Source organism: Odontesthes bonariensis, chromosome 2 (genome assembly GCF_027942865.1).
Source record: "Odontesthes bonariensis isolate fOdoBon6 chromosome 2, fOdoBon6.hap1, whole genome shotgun sequence".
Taxonomy (NCBI): domain Eukaryota; kingdom Metazoa; phylum Chordata; class Actinopteri; order Atheriniformes; family Atherinopsidae; genus Odontesthes; species Odontesthes bonariensis.
Window position 1 is genome coordinate 30,771,834 of NC_134507.1, and position 27,054 is coordinate 30,798,887.

General features: G+C 42.1%; 1 protein-coding gene across 2 annotated transcripts in view; it reads left to right on the forward strand.

Moving 5' to 3' along the window:
- hectd2 (HECT domain containing 2) overlaps positions 1–27,054 on the forward strand; it is a 108,722-nt gene that overhangs the window by 45,179 nt on the left and 36,489 nt on the right. For both annotated transcript variants that reach the window (XM_075481278.1, XM_075481287.1), the window contains exons 11-14: positions 1,437–1,533; positions 1,627–1,734; positions 4,263–4,395; positions 14,344–14,432. In XM_075481278.1, the coding sequence (XP_075337393.1) occupies positions 1,437–1,533; positions 1,627–1,734; positions 4,263–4,395; positions 14,344–14,432 (427 nt within the window). The remainder of the gene's footprint in view (positions 1–1,436; positions 1,534–1,626; positions 1,735–4,262; positions 4,396–14,343; positions 14,433–27,054) is intronic.

The window sequence follows — 27,054 nt, forward strand, 5'->3', positions numbered from 1 at the left end:
CAACATCTGGACTGCAGGCAGGTTGGTCCAGATGTTTTCAGGCGGTGAAACATCTGGACTGCAGGCGGGTTGGTCCAGATGCTTTCAGATGGTGAAACATCTGGACTGCAGGCTGGTCGGTCCAGATGTTTTCAGGCGTTGGGTTGGTCCAGATGTTTTCAGGCGGTGAAACATCTGGACTGTAGGCAGGTCCGTCCAGATGTTTTCAGGCGGTGCAACATCTGGACTGCAGGCAGGTCTGTCCAGATGTTTTCAGGCGGCGAAACATCTGGACTGCAGGCGGGTTGGTCCAGATGCTTTCAGGTGGTGAAACATCTGGAGTGCAGGCAGGTAACTCCAGATGTTTTTAGGTGGTGAAACATCTGGAACTGAGGAGACCAGCTGCTGGACCTCCGGGAGAGGAATGTTGTCCCAATCCTTTCTGATGGAGGATTCCTGGCTCTTCTTTGGTGTATTTTAGATGTTTTCAGGCGGTGAAACATCTGGACTGCAGGCGGGTTGGTCCAGATGTTTTCAGGTGGTGAAACATCTGGGCTGCAGGCGGGTCGGTCCAGATGTTTTCAGGCGTTGGGTTGGTCCAGATGTTTTCAGGCGGTGAAACATCTGGACTGTAGACGGGTCGGTCCAGATGTTTTCAGGCGGTGCAACATCTGGACTGCAGGCAGGTCAGTCCAGATGTTTTTAGGTGGTGAAACATCTGGAACTGAGGAGACCAGCTGCTGGACCTCCGGGAGAGGAATGTTGTCCCAATCCTTTCTGATGGAAGATTCCTGGCTCTTCTTTGGTGTATTTTAGATGTTTTCAGGCGGTGAAACATCTGGACTGCAGGCGGGTCGGTCCAGATGTTTTCAGGCGGCGAAACATCTGGACTGCAGGCGGGTTGGTCCAGATGCTTTCAGGCAGTGAAACATCTGAACTGCAGGCGGGTCGGTCCAGATGTTTTCAGGTGGTGAAACATCTGGATTGCAGGCAGGTCGGTCCAGATGCTTTCAGGCGGTGAAACGTGGACTGCAGGCAGGTCGGTCCAGATGTTTAACTTTGTCTTGCTGAAACATGCAAGGCCTTCCCTGAAGAAGGGAACAGATGTTGCTCTAAAACCTGTTTATACCTCTCAGCACTTATGGAGCCTCTCCAGATGTGCAGGTTTCCAGTTCCATAGGCGCTCAGGCCTTCCTTCAGCCCTGTTAGATTTGTTGATGCCATCAAATTCAAGCTGAACTTTTAACATTTGATGTTTTCTAAGTTCTTTTATTAGGTTCTTAAAATGTTGTTTTATGGGATTCTCAAATCGCTGCATTTTATTTATTTTTTTACATTTTATGCAACATTCCAACTTTCTTGGAATTGAGGTTGTGTGTGTTTGTCTCCAGTGGTGCCAAAACAAATGATAAAATACCCTTTTGGGACTGTAACTCGTATTTTTTCTCCCCTCTCAGGTTCTCTTTCTGTCAGTTTCCCTTCATCCTGTCGACGATGGTGAAGAAAGCCATCATTCAGAAAGACTCTGAGCAGCAGATGATCAGTCAGGCCAGGGTGAGACCCACATAACCTTAAAAAACATCTCATTTTAGCTTTGGATAGAGTGCTTTAAGGACGTGCTTTTCTAACAAATGTGTGTGTTCACAGCAAAGCCTGGTCAGTAAAGTTTCTCGCAGGCAGAGAGTGGACATGAACCTTCTGTTTCTCAACATTAAAGTACGACGAGCACAACTCCTCAGCGACTCACTGGATGAGGTCAGCACTCAAACACAGAGCAGATGCTCTCTGCTGCAAATGCATGACAATATCTACTGCTGGGCAGTAAATATAAAGTGATACAATGCCCTTTTTACAGATGTAGTCCAAGGTTTTTCTTCTATGAAGCCAGTGTTTATATGTCCCTCTAATAATCCCCAAAATGAAACGCAGACGCTGTTTGTGTTGGTCTGCTCTCACACTAAGTCACAGTTCAGAAATCACTGACACTAATGGGCCGTATTTCAGTTGCCGTGTGTTTCGTTTTTACATTTGGAAGTTGAGCTTTTGAAACGGTTGATGGAAAAAGGAAAATTTAGGAAAAGAAAATCCATTTCTAGGCTCGCTCGGTTGGACGTAGGTTTTCCTTTTTCCACAATGAAAAAGAGTGGATGCACATAAATGATAAAGGAAACGGCTTTAAAAATGTCTGATCACATGACTGATTATAAGCTTGGCTACTTTTCTATCATCTTTGGCCAATGCCTCTGTTTTTGTGTCTGGTTAGCGACGACAGCTCAGCTGTGTAGAAGGATACAATGATTAGTTTATTCACTGCAAAACAGGTGAAGTGCATTTTTACACTGGCACACTCATTAGGTTGGGAGAATGCCCCCAATCATGCAATTTTACTGTGATTATGTTTTGCTGTAACTGAAGGCATCTATGTGCACACCATTTTAATCCTAGGTAAATTTCCCTATGAGGACAATAAAAAATATGTATCATAATGTATCGTATTGTTTCGTATCGTATTTTTTCGTATCGTATTGTTTCGTATTATTTCGTATTATTTATTTTCGTTTCGTATCGTATTGTTTCGTATTGTTTAGTTTCGTATGGTATCGTTTCTTATGGTATCGTTTCATTTCGTATTGTTTTGTATCGTATTGTTTTGTATCATACTGTTTCGTATCGTATTGTTTCCTATCGTATTGTTTCGTATCGTATTGTATTGTTTCGTATGGTATCGTTTCGTATCGTATTGTTTCGTATCGTATTGTATAGTATCGTTTCGAATGGTATCGTTTCTTATGGTATCGTTTCCTATCGTATTGTTTCGTATTGTATCGTATTGTTTCATATTGTATCGTATTGTTTCATATTGTTTCGTATTGTATTGTTTCGTTCCGTATGGTATTGTTTCGTATTGTATTGTTTTGTATCGTTTCGTATGGTATTGTTTCGTATCGTTTCGTATTGTATTGTTTCGTATTGTTTTGTATCGTATCGTTTCGTATCGTATTGTTTTGTATCGTACTGCTTCGTATCGTATTGTTTCCTATGGTATTGTTTCCTATGGTATTGTTTCGTATTGTATTGTTTCATATTGTATTGTTTCATATCGTATTGTAATATTTCGTATCGTATTGTTTTGTATCGTATTGTTTTGTATCGTATTATTTCCTATCTTATTGTTTCATATCGTATTGTTTCGGATTGTATTATTTCGTATCATATCGTTTCGTATGGTATTGTTTCGGATCGTATTGGTTCATATTGTATTGTTTCATATCGTATTGTTACGTTTCATATTGTTTCGTTTCATATCGTATTGTTTCGTATCATATTGTTTCGTTTCGCATTGTTTAGTTTCGTATTGCTTCGTATTGTTTTGTATCGCATTGTTTCGTATCGTATTGTTTCATATCGTATTGTTTCCTATCGTATCGTTTCCTATCGTATCTTTTCGTGTGATATCGTTTCCTATCGTATTGTTTCGTATCGTATTGTTTCGTTTTGTATTGTTTCATATCGTATTGTTTCGCATTGTATTGTTTCGTATCGTATTGTTTTGTTTCGTATTGTTTAGTATCGTATCGTTTCCTATCGTAGTGTTTCCTATCCTATTGTTTCATATCGTATCGTTTCGCCGACAGGCTCAAATTTAATTCGCAGCATGCAGTTTTGGATATATTTGCCTGTCGAAACTATGTTTTCATTCATTTTCCACCGAAGTAAAGAGCATAGATGGAGACAAAGGAAGAAGTTGATCTCACACATGCACATGATTGTTCTGGGTGTAAACTGGAATTCAAGGCTGCTCGAGGGTGTGATGACAAGCAAAAAAAATGGGCTTTTAATGGCATTTAAGTGAGGGAAAAAAGGCTAATTTGTGGTTCAGGAATACTGGGAGGGAGAGGCCGGTGTCTATACAGACTCTCTCATGAGGGTTAGCAAGAATGTCTTTAATCTTGTGCATTCATGTGTCAACCTCCAGCACTGTCCACCCTTAACCTAATCATAAATCTGAAGTAAGCCCGAAAATCTAAGGCCGAATTAAGTGTTTAGTCCCTCACGCTGTGAGGCTCAGAAGAACCCACTAAGTGTATTCAAGTTCTTGAAGTTTTCCACAACTATTCTTGTGGCGATATTTGTTTTGAAAGCATCTCAGTAAATTATATGACAACGTTTCTTTCTAAGATCCCACGAGACAAAAATGTTGTTTCTGTCCCGTTCGTAGTAAAAACAAAAAAACTGCTCGATTCGGTTGACTTTTTGCTGTCGTTCCCCCACTTCTTCCTTAGCTGACGAGGAAGCGGTGTGACCTGAAGAAGAAGCTGCGGGTGACATTTGTCGGGGAGGCGGGTCTCGACATGGGCGGGCTGACGAAGGAGTGGTTCCTGCTGCTGGTCCGACAGATCTTCCACACGGACTACGGTGAGGCTTTGATTCCCTAGAGGTCAGCGACCGGCACGTCACTGAGTGCCATCAGCATGCCAGCGGTGTAGCGCAGAAGGAACCTTTGCCAGGAATTGGTTTTATCGGGATTGCCTATGAGCTTTTTCCATGAAAGAGCCGTTATCAGGAAATGGGAAAAGTTGTTCTTCCAATTGGTCTTCAGAGAGCAACGGAGAATAACACAGTGTTGAGAGTCTGGATGGTAAATCCCGCTTGATGCAAAGTCAACGGAAAGTGAAGCCTTTCTTTATTGAAAACAAGCGAAAAGAAAGTCATATTTTTATTGGATAAAAATGGAAAGTACATTTTTATGAGGTGGAGGCCTCAGTGGAAGTGCACTGAGAGTTTTCAGGTCAGTGGAACTGCAGCAGGAGTAAGATGGCAGAGAAAAGTGGAGTCATTTAAGGCCCATTCAGCTCTTATTATGACTTTCTTCTTCCTTTTTCACCAACTGCCTGACTCTGAATTATTGTTCCTGTCACTTTTTCTGCACTTAAATCTTTTTATCTTTGTTTGTTTCTCACTCATCCACTTAAAGAAGACATATTACCAAAAAAGAATAACTTTCTCTGTGCCTGAGAGCATATACACAGGTGTCTAAAGTGTTGAATGACTGAAAAACATCGAACCCTGTCACTGTGTCTGAGAATATATCATTCAGTGAGCTATTAAATAATGTTAACTGCTCAAAGTCGAATGAATCGGCCTCATTTTTATCTCCACCCACAGCTTCTCATCGTGTTGCATTCACTGTACTGCAGACGTGGGAAATCAAGCCATCAGCAGTTATATTGTTTAGTTATTAGGTAAAAAGTGAGCTAATATCGCTCTACCAATACCTCCTCCAGTCTTTTGTTGGATAAAGTATAAAAAATGAAAGATTTAGTTTACTTTCTGTTTGGTGAATTATTAAATCTGGAAGCTGGGGTTAATAAAACTTACTTTATCACATCGGCACTTCTTAACATTTGCCTCAAAAACTTAGACAAAGAGGAATAAAGTGATATATATATATATATATATGTTAGGGCTGGGCGAGTTAACTCGTTATTATCGCGTTAACTTGTTAATTATTTAGCGCCGATAAATATTTTATCGCGCATTAACGCAGGTTTTATTATTGCAAAAGTCTGTTGCTTTCTGCTGCGGAACCACCAAACATGGAGAAGGGTACGGAACTTTTACTTGGCCATTTTCATTTTAAAGTTGGACATCACCAACTTACAGGTGCTTCTCGGTCTCGGTGTGAAGCTCACGGAGCTAACCGGTGCTACTTCCTGTTTTACTTGTTTCAACATAAAAGCACGTATTTCAAAATAAATTTAAATTAAACTCCTGCATTTACAGCCAAGTTGAATTGTCTTCTCACCGTAGTAGTTCCAGTCTAAAATATCACTTAAAGGCAAAACACACAACTGATAGCAGCAAGTCATTCAAGGAAACAGACAGTGGAGCGAGGCTTCTACATAAAAACTACTGAAAGATGCTGATGTTAAAAGTGTGTTTGCACAACAAATGTTATGGCACTTTCATTCATATGGCAGCACATTTAAAATAAAACTAAATGCTAAAAGCTATACACTACTTTTGGATTCATTTTTGGATTTTTGCGATTAATCGTGATTAATCAGGGAAATCATGTGATTAATTAGATTAAACATGTTAATCGTTGCCCAGCCCTAATATATAATAAAGTTTTTTGCTGTATTTCTGTATCGGTTTGGTGTGTGGCAGTGTGAGCTCAGTTTACCGTTATATCTTTTCGACTCGGCGCTGTTTCGAGTCTTTAAATCCTGATGATTTGTAGAAATGTGGCTGCAAAGATGATTTATAAATTCAGTTAGAAACAGGCGGCGTTCACGAATGCAATTTTATAATGTAAACAGCATAAAAATGAGGAGCACTGACCTCATGTTCTTACTCTGCTGCTTTGCAGTAAAGAGTTTTACTTGGATGGGGAAAAGTTTCCGGGTCGGGAATGAGATCCTTCCCCAAGTGGCGGGGTTCAAGTATCTCGGGGTCTTGTTCACGAGTGAGGGACGAATGGAGCGGGAGATTGACAGGCGGATCGGTGCGGCGTCTGCAGTGATGCGGGCTCTGCACCGGCCCGTCGTGGTGAAGAAGGAGCTGAGCCAGAAGGCGAAGCTCTCGATTTACCGCTCAATCTATGTTCCTATCCTCACCTATGGTCACGAGCTGTGGGTAGGGACCGAAAGAACGAGATCGTGAATACAAGTGGCCGAAATGAGTTTCCTCCGCAGGGCATCTGGTTAGGATGCCTCCTGGACGCCTCCCTGGTGAGGTGTTCCGGGCCCGTCCCACTGGGAGGAGGCCCCGGGGAAGACCCAGGACACGTTGGAGAGACTGTGTTTCTCGGCTGGCCTGGGAACGCCTTGGGATCCCTCCGGAAGAGCTGGAGGAAGTGGCCGGGGACAGGAACGTCTGGGTTTCGCTGCTCAGGCTGCTGCCCCCGCGACCCGATCCCCGGAGAAGAGGAAGATAATGGATGGATGGATGGATGGATGGATAGATGGATGGATGGATGGGGAAAAGTTTGTCTCTTTATTGAGCTTTATTGGTGATAGAGGCTCCTGTGTGTGCTATTGTGAGCTCTCAGGCTTGGTATTCCATGCTCTCATACAATAATAATGTGCTCAAGTCATTAAATGTAATCTGTGTCTAAATATCCGTTGTTTGCATGATACCTCATTGCAGTGGTTCTTAAAGGGATATGCCACCCCCAGGCCAAATTAAGTGTATCCCCGCATTCCCGAGACATAAATAAGTGTGTGGGAGCGTTTTCCTGGCGACCCAGGCATTGTCCGAATCTCACAGCACTGACCACTGCTTGGTTGCGCGTAATACATACATGCTAGCGTCGCCAATCGAAATATTTCGTGAATTAATTTACTTGATTTACCTTCTAATTACTGTGTGAGTGGTGTACTTTCACATCGAGTGCAAATGACTGTGTAAATCTACACGGAAGGTTTGGTTTGCTCACGTCGGTTTGGGAACTAGTTTCCGGTGCGGAAAACACAGCCGAAGCACACTCCCCGCTACGTCATTGGGAATCCCCACCCCCTGGCTGCTTCACGCTGGTTTGTTTGAGGAAGTTGGCCTGGGGGTGGCATATCCCTTTAACCTTTTTTCCCTAATGCACCCCTTAGCTGTGCATAAGACAAGCCGCGCACCCCCCAGCACCCCGCCCAATGAAAATCCTACCCCCATAGGCCAACGCCCTAAAATAATTAAAACAATAATGACAAACACTTATTGGCAAAAAAAAAAAAACCCTTCCTTTAATAAAGTGTATAACACACATACACATGTAATATGTATTTTCTTCTGGCTCACCAGGTCTATAAAATATCCAGAAATGATAACAGTAAGGACATGTAACAGTGTCCCCTTTTCATTAAGGCTAAACATTAAATGCAGAAAACCAAGGTCTCCTTCAGACAGTTAACAAGAGTCTGATGATATAATGCTAATATAATTAAAATAATAGGTCTATCAACAAATAGAATGCTGATGAAATTGAAAAAAGAATTAACATTGATAATTATTGACCATAAAAAATAGTATTATTATCTTTTTAACACTTTCTTCAGTCATAAACTAATGACCACCTTGTGCTTGCATATCTCTGGACAGGGATGTGATGTCAGGTGTAATAGTTGTGACAGCCAATCTAAAGTCCTGGTGGACATCGATTCTGTTTCTGGCTTTTGTTTTTATTGTCACAAGGGCACTGAATGCTGTCTCAGACAAGTATGTGGTGCTAAATGGGAGAATAACCCTTCTTAGTGCATGTTTAGCTAATCTGGGAGCAACAGACTGTCCTTCGACAATCCAAAACTTTTTGTACCCCATCTCACGTAGATATTTTTGGGACACAGAATCAGCTTGAAGGTCACAAAGCTCATCCTCACAGCCGAGGTATTCCACATCTCCGAGGCATTCCACATCTCCGAGGCTTGAATTGTAAGGGTCCAGCACCCACGATTCCTTTGTTAAGTATTCACTGACGTCTGTGAAGCGGCTATTAATCATCTCTCGGAGCATGGCCATGTGCCTGGTGAACTCGGTGCATAAAGACGCACGCACAGTCCCAGCAGACTGCTTCTGCAACAGTGGGAAGTGCTGTAATTCCCCATTTGACATTTTTTCCACTCTGTAATTCAGTTTGCGCACATAAGCATCCAGGGCGTCTTTGCAATGCACAATGTTTGATTCAGGCCTTTGCATCCGCTTGTTCGTCTCGTTGTAAAGCGAGAACATGTCCGCCAGGTATGCCGTTTTGATCCAAAACTCCTCAGTCAACTGTTCACACAGTCGGCGATTGTGATCTTTCAGGAATTCCTTTATTTTTTCTTGCAGCTCCATAAAACGCACAAGCACCTTTCCACGCGATAGCCGCCGCACCTCTGTATGTAGCAGCAGTGTTTGATGCGCTTCATCCTCGCACAGCTGAGAGAAGAGTCGCTTGTTGCCAGGACGAGCTTTGATAAAGTTAACAACGCTAACAACAGTTGACAGGGTGTCGCTGAGATCTTCGGGGAGTTTTTTACTCGCCAGTGCTTGGCGATTTAGCATGCAATGGAAAATTAAGCAATATGGCGCTTTTTCTTTCAGGCGGCTGTTAAATCCCTTGTTTTTACCCATCATAGCCGCAGCCCCGTCAGAGCAGCATGCCACCAGCTTTTCATAGGGCAGATTGTTGGATGTGAGGTATGAGTCCACAGCCATAAATATATCCTTGCCAGTTGTTGTTGTCTCAAGATTTTTAGACATAAGAATGTCTTGTTTCAAGTCCTCGCCATCAACATATTCCACATATACTATGAGGACAGACTCGCCTGCCACTGTTGTGGTCTCATCCAGCTGTATCGCAAAATCAACATCTCTCAACTTATCATGCAGCTGGTTTTGACAGTCCACAGCCATTTTGTCAATCCTGTCTTTGACTCTGCTGTCCGAGAGGGGGAGAGTTTTCACTTTATCAACAGCGTGAGCCCCAAATAACCTCTGCACAATTTTCAGACATGACGGTTTGATTAGCTGCTCTCAGATATTGTGCGGCTTTTTAGTCTGTGCGATTAGCAGCGAACAGTCAAATGACGCCTCAGTGACTCTGAGTAAATCACTACCTGCTCTTTTGAAACTTTTTCTGATGTCCTGGGACCTTTTTGAGAGTGCCACCTGTTTCTTCCTCTCGAAATATTCTCGACTTTCCCCAATGCTATGGCTGTGCCTGGTCTCCTGGTGTCTCTTTAGTCTACTCGGCTTCATGCTATCGTTGGCAAGTTTCTCTCCACAAAATACACATTCTGGCCGAGAACCGTCCTGGCCTTCGATAAAGCCATATTCAAGGTAACCGTCGTGGTATTGTCGTGTTTTCTTCTTAACAGATGAATCATCATCTGCAGAACTTTTACGCTTCTCAGACATTTTAGCCACAAAACAACAGGCGAAACACTGCCAACTGCCTACTTAATAATCGTCATGGCAACAATTCACTTCACGCATGTCTACAACTGTCTCTTCATCGAAACACAGGCCTACTTTAATGAAATTACATGATGGGGACATAACTTGTTTTCAATATATTTTTAAATGTTTTAATTTTACTGATACCGTTTGGATGTGTTGTTAGGATTTTGTAGTTATTGAATGTAACTTAACAAATACAACTTTGGTAACGTGACGTCACAACCTCACCGCAGACAAAATTCTGTGCACCCCTTGCGATCTCCAGCGCACCCCCAGGGGGTGCGCGCACCCCAGGTTAAGAACCAGTCTCATTGGACCAATGTCAAATAGTAGGAATGCATGTGATGTCATCAGCAGGGCTGCAGCGATACACTAATGTCACGATGCGATACACGATATTCAGCCAACGATTCGATACACTTACATCATTTTCTGAAAAAAAAAAGGAACAGTGTGATTTGACATGAATTGTATTATATTAATGTTCTGTGTTTTCACTGATTGTAACGTCTGACTTTTCAATAAAGTTTGCTTTAAAAAATAAAATATGAAAAAAATCAATGCTTTATCGGGAAACAAAAAAAAAATCGACATATATCGCTGTATCGATCAAATTGCTCAGCCCTCGTCAGACATGCAACCGTTGGCACCACTGACTGTAATCTTAATGTCCTGGTTCACAAGTCAAATGTTTTCCAGATGTTATAAATCAATCGTGCAAAAAGAAAGACTTAGAAATGTTCCTGGAACCAGAGTTGAAGCTCAAAGAGGAGTCGATTATTATGCCGAGAGTCCCAATGTTGGACCGTGCAGCTGAACAAGTGAGCGACTGATTTTAGGATCTAATTCAGGAGGAGCTTTAATGGTGTCCACTGCCAGAATATCCAAACGCGGAGGCCTAAAAGATGGACACAGCCAAGTATCATCTGCATAGAAGTGATGAATGTCAGAGAAGAAGAGAGGGATTAATGTTGGAAGAAAATAATAATGGCCTCAGGACTGAACCACAGGTTTAAGAGATGGTTATCTCTGGGTTTCAGGTGGTTATCTCTGGGGGTCAGGTGGTTATCTCTGGGTTTCAGGTGGTTATCTCTGGGTTTCAGATGGTTATCTCTGGGTTTCAGGTGATTATCTCTGGGTTTCAGGTGGTTATATCTGGGTTTCAGGTGGTTATCTCTGGGTTTCAGGTGGTTATCTCTGGGTTTCAGGTGGTTATCTCTGGGTTTCAGATGGTTATCTCTGGGTTTCAGGTGGTTATCTCTGGGTTTCAGGTGGTTATCTCTGGGTTTCAGGTGGTTATCTCTGGGTTTCAGGTGGTTATCTCTGGGTTTCAGGCGGTTATCTCTTGGTTTCAGGCGGTTATCTCTGGGTTTCAGGCGGTTATCTCTGGGTTTCGGGTGGTTATCTCTGGGTTTCAGGTGGTTATCTCTGGGTTTCAGGCGGTTATCTCTGGGTTTCGGGTGGTTATCTCTGGGTTTCAGGTGGTTATCTCTGGGTTTCAGGTGGTTATCTCTGGAATTCAGGCGGTTATCTCTGGGTTTCAGGCGGTTATCTCTGGGTTTCAGGCGGTTATCTCTGGGTTTCAGGCGGTTATCTCTGGGCACACAAAGACACACAAAGCCTGTCCGTATACAACCAGAACATTGATTAAGTTCTTTGCCGCCTTAATTTAGCTGAGAAGTCCCTCTTTGGAGTCCGACCAGAGAGCCAGACCTTTATACGCTTTCAGCCTTTGTGTCGTGAACTTTCAAAATGATGTGCGAACATCAGGGAAACAGATTTCTGGACAGATGTTAATCTTTGGAAGGCCATAAAGATCCCAGCTGAGACCAACAGACTTTAATTTAAGAGGATATTTATCTGTTGTTCCCACAGTTGTACAAGTAGTGGCGGCAGCCAAGTTGGATGTTTTGCCACTCGGGGGCCATCAGTTTAAGAGGGTTTGGCCGTCTTTAAGGGACGGGCTTCCGACGATGGGGCTGGAGCTGCTGAAACTGGCTGCAGAGACGTGTGTGAGGAGGGGGGATTTTGACCAAAGCGTGTCTCAGACGTTTCATTAAAACCTCAGGAAAAACATCTTTCACCCTGGTTGACATGATTCACCACAAACATAACACTCCTTGTTGGAGGGACTCACACTCATTACTGAGGACTCATTCTTAGAGGTGAAGACTTCATCTGCGTTTAACGGTCTTCCACTTGGCTAAAAGTCGAAGAATATACACGAATAAACTCTGTGTTTTTGTTTTATATCTGGCAGCAGGACGTGATGTGGGCGTCTGTTTAGGTTGCGGTGTATGTAAAACAGATTGTCTCCATGAATGATTTGTCTGGGTGAAAATCTTTGGATGTAGCTTCTGTTCAGTCTTCTCTGGATCTCTCTGGAATTGGAAGCGAGCGAACGTCTGTCTGTGCATCTGTGTCCCGGACTCCCTTCATTTATGTCTCTTTCTCTTCCCTCTGGTCAAGTTGTTCTTTCCATCGTCGTTCCATCTTTCCGCGGTCGTCTGTGTTTTTGGGGCCAAAGGGACGCCGGCCCGAAGCAACACACTCAATGAGGACTGTGTTCCCCTCATTAGCAGTGCAGGGAAAGCCCCGACGCTGCCTCCCACACACACTGAGCTGCACATGGGCAGGTGTACACAACACACACACAAACGCACACAAACACACACAAACACAGACTCTTTTATGCGTGGAGGGGTGTCGGGTTCTGCTGTTCGGAGATGTGAGCCGTCCAGATGTGCGTCTCCGCTCGGAACAGACTGCTGCTGTTTCTCTCAGTCGGAGCTGGAAAAGCTTCCACAATCTGATTATTCTACTTTTTTTTTTTCCTCGCTCTGGCAAATGTCAACAAGTTAACACAGTTTTGATGGAAATCCGGCCGATACAGGATGGTTCTACCTGCAAGGTGCTGCTTTTTTTTTTAGATTTTTATCCCATAATTCCATCGTTCCACTTTTATTTAGTCACTTTATCTACTTATTCTCTTTCCTTTACCCATTTTCTTTTTCAGGAACAGTTCTCCAGGCTTCTTGAAGGACATCCCAAAGCTCTTCTTTGGATGTGGGCTGCCTTTTGTTCCGTTCTCTGCCAACATGATCCCACACTGCTTCAGTAATGTTGAGCTCCGGGCTCTGGTGGGGATTCATCCCTCCATCAAACCTGCTGCCACTGATTTTCAGTCCACTTCTTGTGTCCTTTGGCACAGCTCAGCCTTTTCTCCCTGTTTCCCTTCCTTAAGAACGGCTTCTTGACAGCCACCCTTCCATGGAGCCCATTTCTGATGAGGCTTGGGCCAACAGCAGATGGATCAGCTGAAGGACCAGATGCATCTCTCAGCTACTGTGTCAGGTCTTTGCTGGATTTTTTCGTCTTTCTTAAGGACATCACTTTCAGATCCTGTTCATCTGCTGGAGATAGTTCTTTAGGCCTGACACTTCTTCTTTTGTCCTCCACTTGTCCAGTTTCCTCAAATGTTTTAAGGACACACTGCACACCATGCTGAGATATGCCAAGTTTTCAGCTAACAGCTCTTTGGGAATCACCTTGTTGCTGCAGAAATCCTGTTTTCTGTCTGTCAGACTGTGTTATCTTTGCTGTTTTTCACACATGCAGCTAAAGAAATGGGAACAAATCTTAGTTCCAGTCTAAAACCCACAAAGAGCTTCTAGATTATTCATTCCTGGTGGCATACAACAGTTTAATCTTTTAATTTATATGAATTGTTCCATTATTAGTCATTAGATTATATCTTATATTCCTTTTTCAAGCTTTAAATTGAATCTTATTTACTTTTTCTTGATGTTGAATAACATATAATTCTTATTGTCTGTTTTTTTTCCTGCTTTTCTACTTTTAGACGTGATAACATTCAATTTTTTGGGATTAGGATTTTTTTTAAACTGAATTTCTTATATTAATTTGACTCTTTTGGTAACTGAAAGCAGTTTTAAATGTAAATGTACAAAAAAGTTGAAACTATGAAGCTGTTTTTCACAGATGCAGCTAAAGAAATGGGAACAAATGATGTGTCTCTGTGACAGGCTGCTGGGAACAAAGTGCCTAAAGATCCAGTTTAAAATGGCTTCTTTGCTAAATTGTCTGTTCTGTGTGGACACAACACTGGTTCATCCCTTGAGTTAGGAGCCTTTTTCCTGCCTGAGTGGTTCATAGCTCAGAGTTAAGTGGCTTAACAAAGAAAAAACTGGACTAAAAATGAGGGAAAAAGCAGAAAAATGTCCAAAGAAAAAACTCTAAAAGAGCTTCAGGAAGCTGGAGAACTGCTGCCCAACACCACTTAAAAAAATTACAAGAAAGTCTGACTGCTTGGAAGGAAAACCTAAAGAAATGAGGGCTAAATCATGAATTCTGCACAGTACTTTACTTGTGTGCTCAAATAATCTAATAATCTAACACTTTATTTTACAGGAATGTTCACCTACATGAAGGACTCTCGCTGCCATTGGTTCAGCAGTTGGAAGTGCGACAACTATTCTGAGTTCCAGTTGGTCGGGACTGTATCCTTCATTTAAAAGAACAAGGTTTGAACACACATAGTTTTTTTGTCAGCTGCACAGACCAACTTAACTGAAGCATCGACTTGTTGCTGTTGTTCTTCTGCACAAAAAGCTTGAAATGCATGTTGTATAACTGGTATGATGCTGTAAGACCTTCGTGTTTTAAACTTCAGAGGAGAAAGGGTCCCCATACTGTGTGTTTTTAGGTTTATTTTAAACTTTTTTAGTTCAGGTGGACACTTCTTTGACCTCCAAGTGTCTGTGTGAGTCCCGTCCTGACATCCTGAGGCTGCATGAATGTGTACGTGCGCTCAGTTTGGCATCTGTCGTTGGTTCAGCGTTCACTAACGAAGCTCGTCTGAAGCTATATTTTAAAAAAGCCACCAAATCAAATGCGAATCAGACATGTTTCCATGGATGATTTGAAGTGAATAAACGAGGCTGTGTACAGCCATCAGAGGGCAGTGATGCAGGCTACATGCTGTTATATGCTGGCCACACATACTCGTTACACTCTTAATTTATATTTCTATTAATATCCCTTATATATACTATAGTGCCCTTATGGCTTCTCTCTCAGTTCCTACTTGCTTTACTGTATTTTGCTGCTGTATCAGTGTGAATTTCCCCGCCGTGGAACTAATAAAGATTCAGCTTATCTTATTCTCGTGGTTGTAATTCAGTAGAAGAAGTAGTTGTTTAAACAGGAAACAAACCTTGAGGAGGAAAAAAAACAACTGGTGGTGGACATTAGGGCTGCCAAAAACGTTTTTTTTTGATAGTCAACTAATCTGATCATACGTAAAATGAATGTAAAACTTACAGCTCTTATATAACCAGCATTCGCTTTCAGCTTTGAGTGTTGAAGCTATATGCTAACAAAAAATAAAGTTAAAAATTTAGATGATAGTTCATTAAACCTTTCATGAAATACACGTGCTAAGGCTAATGAATCAAATCGCCATTGCTAATGTTAACGTTTACAGCTATCGATATGAGTAAGTAGAAAGTTAGCTCTCTGTTTACGCTAATGTTAGCAGCTAACTAGCAAGCTAACTTACCGAGACGACGGCCCCTCTTCATCATTGTAACAATCGGTTACAACGTGCTTCCTTTTCAGGTGCTCGTGCATCGCAGTTGTGCTGCCCTGCAGACATTGCATTGCACACTTTTCTCTTTTGTTTTCTTAATATGATCCCACACTTTTGAGCTCCGTTGCCAGGTAGCCGTGATACCAGAGCCCGTCTGGTTTGACTTCCAGTGACATCACGGCTGACCCCGATTACAACTACTGCTCAGAAAGAAGGACGCGGCAGTTTTGAGAGAAAACAAAGTCGACTATTAAATTAGTCGACATAAGCCGCATTCCCACTGTATCAGACATATCCCAAGTCTCCCGGAAGTTCCGGGAGTCTCCCTGATATTGATAGTTAATCACGGATGCCCGCGAGTCGGATAAAATATCCCGGATTTTAGATTATGCAAGGGAGTGTTTTTTTTTTTCAATGCAAGTGAGAGCGTGCAGGCAACACAATAACTCGTGCACCATGCGCGTTTCGACTGCGCAGGCACGAGAGAGGGGGGGGGTGTGTGTGTGTGTGTGTGTGTGTGAAACCTGTGCGTGTCTGTCCAAAGCGATGCTCTGTTCAACGAGCGTTCAGGGCGACTGCTGGTCAGAAGGCGCGCCGATTGGTTTAGTCAGCAAAATAAGCCAATAACGTTCGGTGTGGGAGGGCTTCGATTAACTCTCCGACAGTCACCTAAGTTACGACTCAAAACTGTGCATCCTGCCAAATGGCAGAGGGTGAATCCTCGAGTAAAAAACGAAAATATTAGACTCATTTTACAGCAGAACATACTAAAGTGTATCCATGTCTAGTGAAGGTGAAGAATGATGACACCGTGGCGAGGTGCACTGTATGCAATAGTGACTTCAGTATTGCCCACGGCGGACTGAAATTAGTTTTTGGAACTTGGGATGTCTGCTGTAGGAACCTTCTGCAGTTCCTTTAACCTTTTCAGGAATGGGGCCGTTTTTTCCCTCATTCGCACATACAGGAACTCGGGACCACGGTCCTCAGTTCCTTGAACCATTTCAGCTCCTCCTCCTCAGCTGGGTCTGTTCTGGGTTCTATAGGAACACATCTGACGGAGGTGTTTGGTGGCTGGTAGCTCCGCCCCTTGGTAGTTGGTAGCTCCGCCCCTTGTCATGTTGTCACAGCTGAAATGTTTCCTCATACGACACGGATACAACCGGCGTGTGTTTAACCCTAATCCCTGATAGGGGACATTTTTGTCCACTTGGGGTGTACTTTCTCCTCTAATTTCACACTGTAGATAGTGATACTCATCATATTTGGTCCAGTTGTGCATATTTGACTAATTTTTCAAATTTCAAACACACATCATATACAATGCAATTTTTCATTGTGTAAAAAAAAAAAACTCCTTCATTTCTGAAAAGGGACATTTTGTCCCCTTTTAAAACGACCTAAAAACATCATATATTAATATTTTTTTCCACTTTTGTTTTCATAAATCTTTAATTCCACTTCAGTTCTGATCGTAACTACCAAGTTTTCAATTATTTTCAAAAGAATTAACCCTTTAGATGCCAATTTGAACTTTTTAGCCCAAATTTTAAGCCTTTAGGTGCCAGTATTTTCAAAATATGGAATGCAAAATGGAATTATTGAGTAGGGATAATTATGGTCTGGGATATGTCAATGATTAGCAACAACAATGATTTTTAGGGATTTTTTATTTTTTTGTTATGCCTGATTTAAAAAAAAAAAAATAAAATTAAATCTTAATTTCTTAAAAAGGGACATTTTTGTCCCCTTCTAAAATGATCCCCAAAATACCATATGTAAATATTTTTTTCCACTTTTTTCCCCATTAATCTTTTCTTCCACTTCAGTTCTGATCATAACCACCAAGTTTTCAATTATTTTCAAAAAATTAACCCTTTAAATACTAGTAGGTAAACACCAATTTCTGTTTTAAAAAAAACACACAAAAACTGCTGTATTTTCAATGGGGGATTATTAGGTCTGGGATATGTCATTGATGAGCTACAACGTCAGTTTTTACAGCTTTTTAGTTTTTCTGCAATGGCAGATTACAGAAACGGCTCCCATAGACATCCATTATAATGAATACAGCATTAGACTATGGCACACACACATGATTAATATCACCATCATGCAGACCATGAACACGGTGGCCTCCCCGCTCTCCATGTTAGCTTCTTGGTGGTGTTTTTTTCTTCTTTCCTTACTTTTACCGGGTTTTGTTCTGTTGTTGAATGTGGCGCTAAAGTAACACGTCGCTGTCGCAGACGGCTGCGTCGCATCAGTCCCTATCAGGTCCCGACTCATGTGGGAATGCAAACTGAAACAGTTCCCCAGGAGAAAGGCGGCTACTAGAACAGAATGCGAGGAGGACCATTCTTAGAACTGTGTTCTAAGTCATTCTTGAGTTTGTTCTCCGGCTCGGACCGAAAACAGCTGGTGAGAAGCGTCGTTTCCGTTCCCTCTAATGCACGTTCAGCCCTCTTCAAAACTAAAAGTTTAATCAAAGTTTTACACCAACGGCTCTTTGGGAATTACCTCCAGCAAGCGTACAAACGATTTAACACATTAGTGAAAGTCTTTCTAAATCAGGAATTAAAAATGCTGATGGAAAGCTGACTTGTATCTTGCAAGAAGGGTTGATTTAAGTGCTTCTTAGGGATCGGCCACCCTACGATTTTATGCTTTATAATGTCCTACAAATGTCCCAAGATTTAAAAAGTAAATATTCTAAAGTGAATTATTTATGATCAAGTAAAGTGTGCATATATCTTTGGATATATCTTTGATCAAATTAATTATTTAACAACTTCAAACGAGCTCACCTTGTTACAGTATCTCATGCTTTTCTATGTGATGAGATGTGTGAAGAAGAGTAAAAAATGACCGACTTATCGTCCTCTTTTGTTCCTGCAGTCACTTAAAACGTTTTATTTTTTACTTTAAGATTTGGAGAAGACTTTAACTTGTTTTTGGAGACGATATAAAAGTTTTTTTTATGAACACACGGCTCGATATTTAACTTATGTTAGAAGAAAAAGAAAAAGTTTCTGTCAGAAAAATCCCAAATCTGTGAACCTTTCATATATGAGTTTCAGTTTTCAGCAGCTCTGCTGTTGTTTCTGCTGTCCATACATGTGCGTGCGTGTGCACACGCATGTGTGTATGTAAATAGAGAATGATCCAGAACTTCAGGCTTATTTACTAGCCAGCTGGGAACTGTCAGAAGGTTATATAACCTAATAGCTGCCTGTTCCTGGCCAGGTTGGTGTGTGTGTGTGTGTGTGTGTGTGTGTGTGTGTGTGTGTGTGTGTGTGTGTGTGTGTTTGTTCTTGCACTTGCTGTTGAGTGAGGACCAGGTCAAGATTTTAACCAACAGAGTGAGGTAATTTGTACATAGTGAGGTCATTTTGGCCGGTCCTCACTTTGTTTCCCTCTAGATGACCTCCTTAAGTTATATAGATGTTATCCTCTAATTTTCTCAGTAGGAATCTCAGAATGTCCTGAGTGTCAATTTTTCACCCCTAAACTTTAACACAGATTAAAATCTTTTTTTGAATCTTTTGTGGTTCTCAAAATCTGAAGCAGTGCATTGGATCACTATGCCACCTAGTGTCTGGAATGACACTTTGTTTGTTTCTAAGTGAACTAGAAATACTGGTCCTCACTTTGTGATTGGTTTTACTCGGTACTTACTCAGCACTAAGTGCGAGAATGTGTGTGTGTGTGTGAATTACCAATGGTTGCAGACATAGACATAGGCTTAAACCTCCTTTAAAGCTTTGTTACATGAACCTTTCAGCTTTAAGATGAAGACTTGGACTCAGGTTCAGGTTTGGGTTTGGTTTGTGGTGAAGAACAAATAAGTAAAAGTCAGCGTAATGTCCCCTGAAGTGATGGAAACAGTAATATATGTGTGTGTGTGTGTGTGTGTGTGTGTGTTTTGGTTTAGGGCAGAACCAGCGAGTGTGCATGGAAAAAAAAAGAGAAGGAGAAGAGCGGGAAGTGTGCGTTTGCTCCTGGGTGTTCCGTATATGTTCCACATGTGTGCTTGTTCTGAGAGCTAATTTATCAGTCTGTGTTCCTATGCTGTCGTCATGGCAGCGCTGCATTACCGCTGAGCTTGGGCGGTGGAGAGGGGAGAGAGAAAATATAGGGAAGAAGAAAGTGCGCCCTCTTTCAGCTCTAAGGTTTTGTAGATCGGGTTGTAAAAAGAGAAATAATCTGGTCTGTACCCGCTGTTAAAGTGAGGCGAATACTACCTGACGGACAACAACACGTTAAACTGAGTCATCATTTCCTGAAGAAACACTGAGACAAAACACAGGAGCAGTGTGTGAGAAACTATGGCTGTGTTCAAAACCACATACTTCTCCTACTCCTCCTACTTCTCCTACTTCTCCTACTAACTTTCTGAGTTAGTATGTGAGTTTGAGTAAGCGAGAAGTTCCCGGATGCATACTAGATTCTCCGAAATGTTGGGTATGCATCATGAGGTTACTACTTATACTCAAACTACCCAAGATGCAACATAACGTCGCCGATCGTTCCTGTCAAAACGGCAGTTTCAAGCTAGCTACAACGAGGGTAGGTTCACTTCCTGTTTTCAAAACAAAAGCACTAATTGTATCGTAATGGCTTTCCCTATGATAAAAGGCAACGGGTATTTTATTTTGTGAAAATAACCGGAAGTGCGTTGCTCACTACGGCTAGCTGTAGTAGCGCCGAATTCGTCGGGAACAAAATTGTAAATAGCCGGTATTTTGTCAGGTTTTCAACACATTGGGGATCTAAACGACTACTTTCTCGCCTGAAAATGTTTCAAATGTTGCTAAAGTTTACAGAGTTTAGAGCTTAAGAGAAATCAGCTTCAGGCCGGCTGATTTAGGCTCAGGTAGGAGCAACGCTCTGCATACTGTCTGATCGATGAGTATGCAGTATGTAACGCTTAGTTGGCTAGACACGTTACTGCGGTAAATGCTAGAATAAAGCAATCAGAAGTAGGTTCGACTACGGAGCCAGTGTGTGTCAATAAATCACTCAGAGACTGAAAATACCTTTTAGTATTTGTATTAAAATAATCAGGATCCAAATATCATTTGTATATGTGCTAGAAAGATATGTAATAATAACAGTTGGATAAACATATGAGAAATAAATAATTATAACAGAAAAAAAACCTCAGACGACACCCAAGAGTTTCACTTGGTCCAATTGTAGACGAAATGAATTAATAGTTCATCAATCAGTCAATAATCCAAGGCAATAAATCCAATAGTTCAAAGGCAATAGGTCCATAGAAGGAACTTGGTGTCTGATAGTTCCTACCACACTGTTGCGGTGATCTAATAGCTCGCCATCCTGGGTGGGTCGGAACTCGACATACAAGTACAAAAACCTGACCTAAGCCAGGTCCAAACAAAAGGACAATTAGCATTAAATAGTTTGACTGCTCAAACAATTAATCATAAATAAAGTAATCATGGTTATGTTTCAATTCTTTTCAACAAAAAGCTTATCACCATGATAATCGTTTCAGTTTATTCCAATAAGGCTATCAAAATTAGTAAAATTAATCCAGTTAAGTGCACTTCCAAGTCTTTATGATATACATTTAAAGGATAAGACCGGTTTTTTGACATTGGGCCCTTGATTTCACATTATAACATGATGTTCTACTCATCCCTGCTTGTTGTTGGTCATTTGGAGCTGTTCCGAAGATATTCGAGAGGCGTCTGGCTGCTCTCTTGCGATATTCGGCCATGAAACGGTTTCCTATGGGCAAGCTTATACAGGCACAAACTATGCTGTTTATAATTTATTAATTACTGTTCACTAGCACTGATAACGTGGAGGTGCGTCGCTTACTTAAAAAAATCTGGGTTACTAATTTTGAATTTTAGCCGAATGAATAAATAGGCAGCAGGTCTGTGGGCTGTCTGTGGCAGTAGCACGACCAGGACGTCAGTAACACCCACTTTACGACAAAAAAATCAAAATTACAGTAACCCGGATTTTTTTAAGTAAGCGACGCACCTCCACGTTATCAGTGCTAATGTACAGTAATTAATAAATTATAAACAGCATAGTTTGTGCCTGTATAAGCTTGCCCATAGGAAACCGTTTCATGGCCGAATATCTCAGGAGAGCAGCCAGACGCCTCTCGAATATCTTCGGAACAGCTCCAAATGTTCAACAACAAGCAGGGGTGAGTAGAACATCATGTTATAATGTGAAATCAAGGGCCCAATGTCAAAAAAACGGTCTTATCCTTTAATGACTACGGTCAGTAAATGCATATCAACAAAATGTTCCATAAACAATCAATTTCATTTCCTTATGATACAACATTAAATGAATTTCAAACAAGTCCCCACAAACATAACATCACGCTAGCAATGCTAATTAGCATCCAGTCACCGGAATGTTGCATGGGCGTTCAATACGATAACTATTTAAAGCAAACAATTGTAACAGATGACTCACCGTCAAGTGGTTATCAGGCAAAATAAAATAAAACACCGTCGGCTGAGTTGTTTTCAGCTGATTTGTGAATATAACAGCAGTGATTTAAGGAAACGCCAACACTTGTCACAGAGACAGCAGTGACAGCAACAGCTGTGGAACAAGCAATCAGCTCACCTCCGACCCGGCATTTAAAGGCGCGCACCCTCAGTCCGACCCGCCACAATAAAACATGACAAGTTAGTTACTATGGGTTACAAGTAGGTAGTATGCGGTTTCGAACACAGCCCATGTCTTTTGAAACTTCAAAGGAGTTTAAAATGAATGTTGTAGTAAAAGGTACAGAATTCAGATGACTAAAGCCTGGTTTATAGTCGGTAACGCAACACGCAACGCAAGACGCAAGCCGCAACGCAAGCCCTTGCGCGGTTGCAAGCCCCCCCTTGCGTGCTTGCGTGTGTCACCTCAATTTTGTAAACTTCACGCAAGACGCAAGCGCAACCCACTGGCTGTGGTCGAAAACACAGTGCACATCACTCCTGCCCGAGCCGAAATCAGCCGGCCTGAAAAGTTGATTTCCCTTAAGCTATAGGTTAAACTCTGTAAATATATAACTTTAGCAACATTTGAAACATTTTCAGGCGAGAAAGTAGTTGTTTAGACCCCCAAAGTGTTGAAAATCTGACAAAATACCGGCTATTTACAAGAAAAAGAAGAAGAAGCATGAATTTATGGAAGAGAGACTTGCCAAAGAGCTCCTGGCGGTGAATTTGCTTTCATTGTAGTAGGCTTGTCATTGAAAAAACCCGCTACTCCACCTACTGTCCTGGCGGTGGATCGCCACGCAGCACACGTAACCGCCAACAAAGCAAAATGAAGTATAAACGTCTCGAGCCATTAACATACGCGCAAGACGCAAGCGCAAGGGCAGTTAAAAGAAGTATGACTCAGCCTTAAGAAGTGAATGGAAGGTATATCCCTGCTAAAACCAGCTGCTGATTCAGCCAATGATGAGCAGGCTTCACTGCTTTTGCATCCAAGTCGTGCAAACGTCAGCTTTTCGTCGACTTTTCGTCAACTTTTCAGGCCCTGCAGCCTCTTTGTTTTGGCAACCGTCTGATTCAGTTTCAGAAATCTTTATTGATCCTGGGAAAGAGGATTCATCTGCCACAATTTGGTCCACACACTCATAGTTAGCCACAGGTTAGAGACCTGTGACCAACTCAGCTAAAAGAGCAACAAGGTCTAAAAGCTGTCAGCAGAAGGACGAAAGATTTCGAATTCTTACAAAGAGACGACAAGCTCCAAGGTTTGGCTCCAATAACCTCGGTGCAGACTTTTACGATGCTGTTAAGACAAAGGAAAAAGCTAAACGGCTTTTGATAAAAGTAGCTTGAAAAGAAAGACATTGACATAAAATTAGTTGAGTCATTAGTGTTAACCGTGCAGTCCACCTTAACAAGTAAAAAAAACTAAACACATTGTTTTTCAATCATGAAGCAGAGTCTGTGCAACCATTTTAACTGATTCACACGGAGGTAATTATTAATGTTTTGGTCTTATTATGGCTCAGATGAGTAGCTGGCTATAGATATAGCTTCTCAGTCGTCTGAATTTTGTCCCTTTTACTGCACCGTATAGCCTGGGCGAAAGCTGACTGTTGACTCTGTCAAACAGTCTGGGAAAACCCAAGAGGAATCCGTTTCCATGGAGGGCGGGACCTTACCCAGCAACTTAAATTCATTGGAGTAACGGAGTTCCCTTAACCAATCATAATGTTTAGAAATGACGTTGGTTATGCGCCGAGGTTCATGCTTACTCTCGCGAGGCTCTAGCTAGCGAATCACGCTTCCCACATCCGCTTTCATTATACCGGTACCATTTGATAAATAAAACTTTTCCCAAAGCCAGTTGGAAGGAGAGCTACGACATCCTTGCCACTAACAAAATTGAAGAGGCATTCCTCTTGCTCTTGTTTTAATTGTGTAATGCTCTCCAGAGTTGAGACAACTTCATGGATAGCTTCTAGCGTTCTTCCGTCGCCATGTTTATTTCCGCTGCGGTTGAACTACAATTATATGGACTACAATGGACTCCGCGCGCAGCCCCGGCGCCACGGGGGGGCACTCGCGGGCATTGCCCCCCCATCCACACCGGTGTGCCCCCCCTGGGTTCACTTTGACGTTTGACCGGTCACCGGAGATTGCCTCAAACACTGAGGGGACACGATCTAAAAGTTTTAAATAAAAAATACGTTTTTTTAAGGTCTTAAAATGTCTTAAATTTCTCTGATTTTCGAAGAGTGGCATTAAATTTCATCTGGGCGGAATGAAAGAAAGATATGTCTGGAGAGAGCTTTTGTGTGTGCGCCAGTACTTCCGGTGAAAACTTCCGGTGATTTGACAGCCAAGCTAACGCGTCAGGTTAAGGCCAGTGGCCGTAAACAAAGGCTATAGCCGAGAAGAAAGATAATAATATAACGTAGCCAAAAAGACTAGCTTTCTTCAGTAGCCTAATGCTTACCAATTTAGCAAGCCTAGCAGCCTCGTTGCTAATGCTAGCCGCAGTAACGTTACCAACCATACCCGACGTCAAGGAGTTGGCTGAGCAGGGGCAACAGTATGGGGCTGGCAGAGTTAACTTTATAATGGGTGAGTGCAGGTTTCATTCACTTGTTTTCATTCTTTCACAGGATTGATTCACTTCATTGGTTTATCCGATTGCTGGCCGCCGAGCCATTATGTCTGGGTTTGTGTAGGTTACTGATCATGGTTGTTAGCAGTCGATAGTCAGGTTGTGTGACGTGTGTGTATTTTTTCTATGGGTACATGCCATTGACTGAGCGGTTTGTGCTCGTTTTTTATTTTTATTTAATTAGATTGGAGATACTAATTAATACTGAGGGGAGGGGGGGGCTGGTCCCGGGGAAAATTGCCAGGGCCGATTTTTTTTTTTTCCCAGTCCGACCCTGAACTACATGTTCAAATGCGTTTTGATCAACGCCACTCTGAATTCACTGTGGCCGTGCGTGGGCGTTGCTGTTGTTGTTGCGCTCCTGTTTGCTCGTTGTGTGTTATTAGTATTAATGGCGACTAGATAGGGGCAAACGTGATCTGGGCTTTGCGTTCAATTTATGCACCGATGATTATACAGAGTGGATTAAACTGTGCAGGCTATTCGAGATGTCTCCGAATGCCTACTTTAAAGGAAGCGTGATGTGTTTGCCAGGGCTGCCTAAACGAGTTGCCAACCGTCCCTTGAAATAATGGAATCGTCACGTATTTAGTAACAAAAGGACAGTTCCTTATTGGGCTGAAACGGGGCCCACAATTCGGTTAAAATGCAGGAAATTGCATCTAAGAAATACAAAATTTTCTGGGGGAGGACCCCCAGACCCCCCGCTAGGGGGCCCCCCCTACTCATTTAAATGCCCGTCCAATAGCTTGTCTCTGCCGCCGGGTCTGTCCGCGCGTGAGTTCTGCGTCACCACTCGCAACTGTTTGCTGATTGGCAAAACACTGAGCGAACCGAGGTAGGGGGATTTGGCCAGACTATGTGCGGAGCCAAAATCTTTGGGCGGAAGTACGTAGGATGGCGTCGCCAGGCTATGCACCGTAGCCCATTTTGGGCCTTTTCTGTGTGACTTGTGTTGATTTAGTTGATCATTCAGTCAAAGGGCTGACTTGTCTCCAAAGTTAATGTTATCACATGTCTTTAAATTAAGTTTGTTTAATCTTGTCATCCCATTATTGATCCATTGAGGAGCCAGATGCCGTAATGAGACCAAAATCCCCTCCTTTGTGCGCTCAATCTATACTTTCTATCAAATTATGACGGAGACTTAGAAATTAGTCATAAGTTAAGGTTTTCTGACACTGGCGCACAGTTTCTGGTATTTTTAAATGATCGTGCAGGACACTACATTTTTGTACAATCTCTTAGGGCGCTACGTGTTTCAAATGTTGCTAACTATTTGAATGACATACCCCAGGGATGTCCAAAGTCGGTCCTCGAGGGCCGCTGTCCTGCAGGTTTTAGATGTTTCCCTGCTTCAGCACAGCTGCTTCAGATCAATGCATCATCAGCAGGCTCGTGCAGAACTCTGGATCAGGTGTGTACATGAGATTGGGTCACACAAACTGATCTACTGGCATTCCTTGACGTTGAAAATATTTTATTTTATCTCACATAGCCTGTAGGATACAGTCTAAAACCTAAATTCCCTGTTGTATTTGTAACTCGTAGTTACTGGATATGACTCGGCTCCTGTGAGTGAATGCAAACCCTCCGTGCATTCGATATTTCCCTCAGTGGGAAAGGCTTTCTTCATCTTGCATTAGCATGTTACACATTTGGTAATAAAGTACATGTGATGCAGATGGAATGAGAGTCGGATGCATTTGATGTGAAATCAAAGTATTTGGCAGTTTGGAACATTAAAATATTTTTCAGTCTGGATGAAAATGTTGGAATAACTGCCTAACATACACATGTTTTTAAATCGCATGAGCTGTGTTAGCTGTAGTATAACTGAAAACTGTGGAAAAAATGAGTGGAAAATATGGATATATATGGAATGATATAAATGCCATGAAAAAAAATCTGTGAATGAATAAAACAACTACAGAAAATTAAAAGATGTTGTAAAAAACAAAAGAAAATGTAGATTTTAGCTAAAAGAAGTATGGAAAATGAACGCACCGCGTTACTCGCGCGAGTGTTGCCGCGGGTGTAATTGAATTTACTCGCGCTATTCGCGCGAGTAAAAAACGAGCAAATAGCTCAAGGGGCTATCTATTTCATTCTCTCATCAACCATGGCTGATATAAGTACCAGCGCCTGTAGTTGAGCGCCTGCCGAGAGATCACGGCACCGATCCTCCCGAGCAGGTCATCAAACTGGGTCCTGGTGAGCCTGAAATACCGCTGGAAGCGGCCGTCATCTAGTATTTAACATTAAGCATTTATTCTGCTTTTTTGTGTTGTTGGGGCTCAGAAACTTTAAGAACCTGGAAGTAGGTGGAAAACGCAGGGAAATAATGTGAAACAGAGCGGGTGCTGGTAGAGAGAGGTAGATTAAGAGAT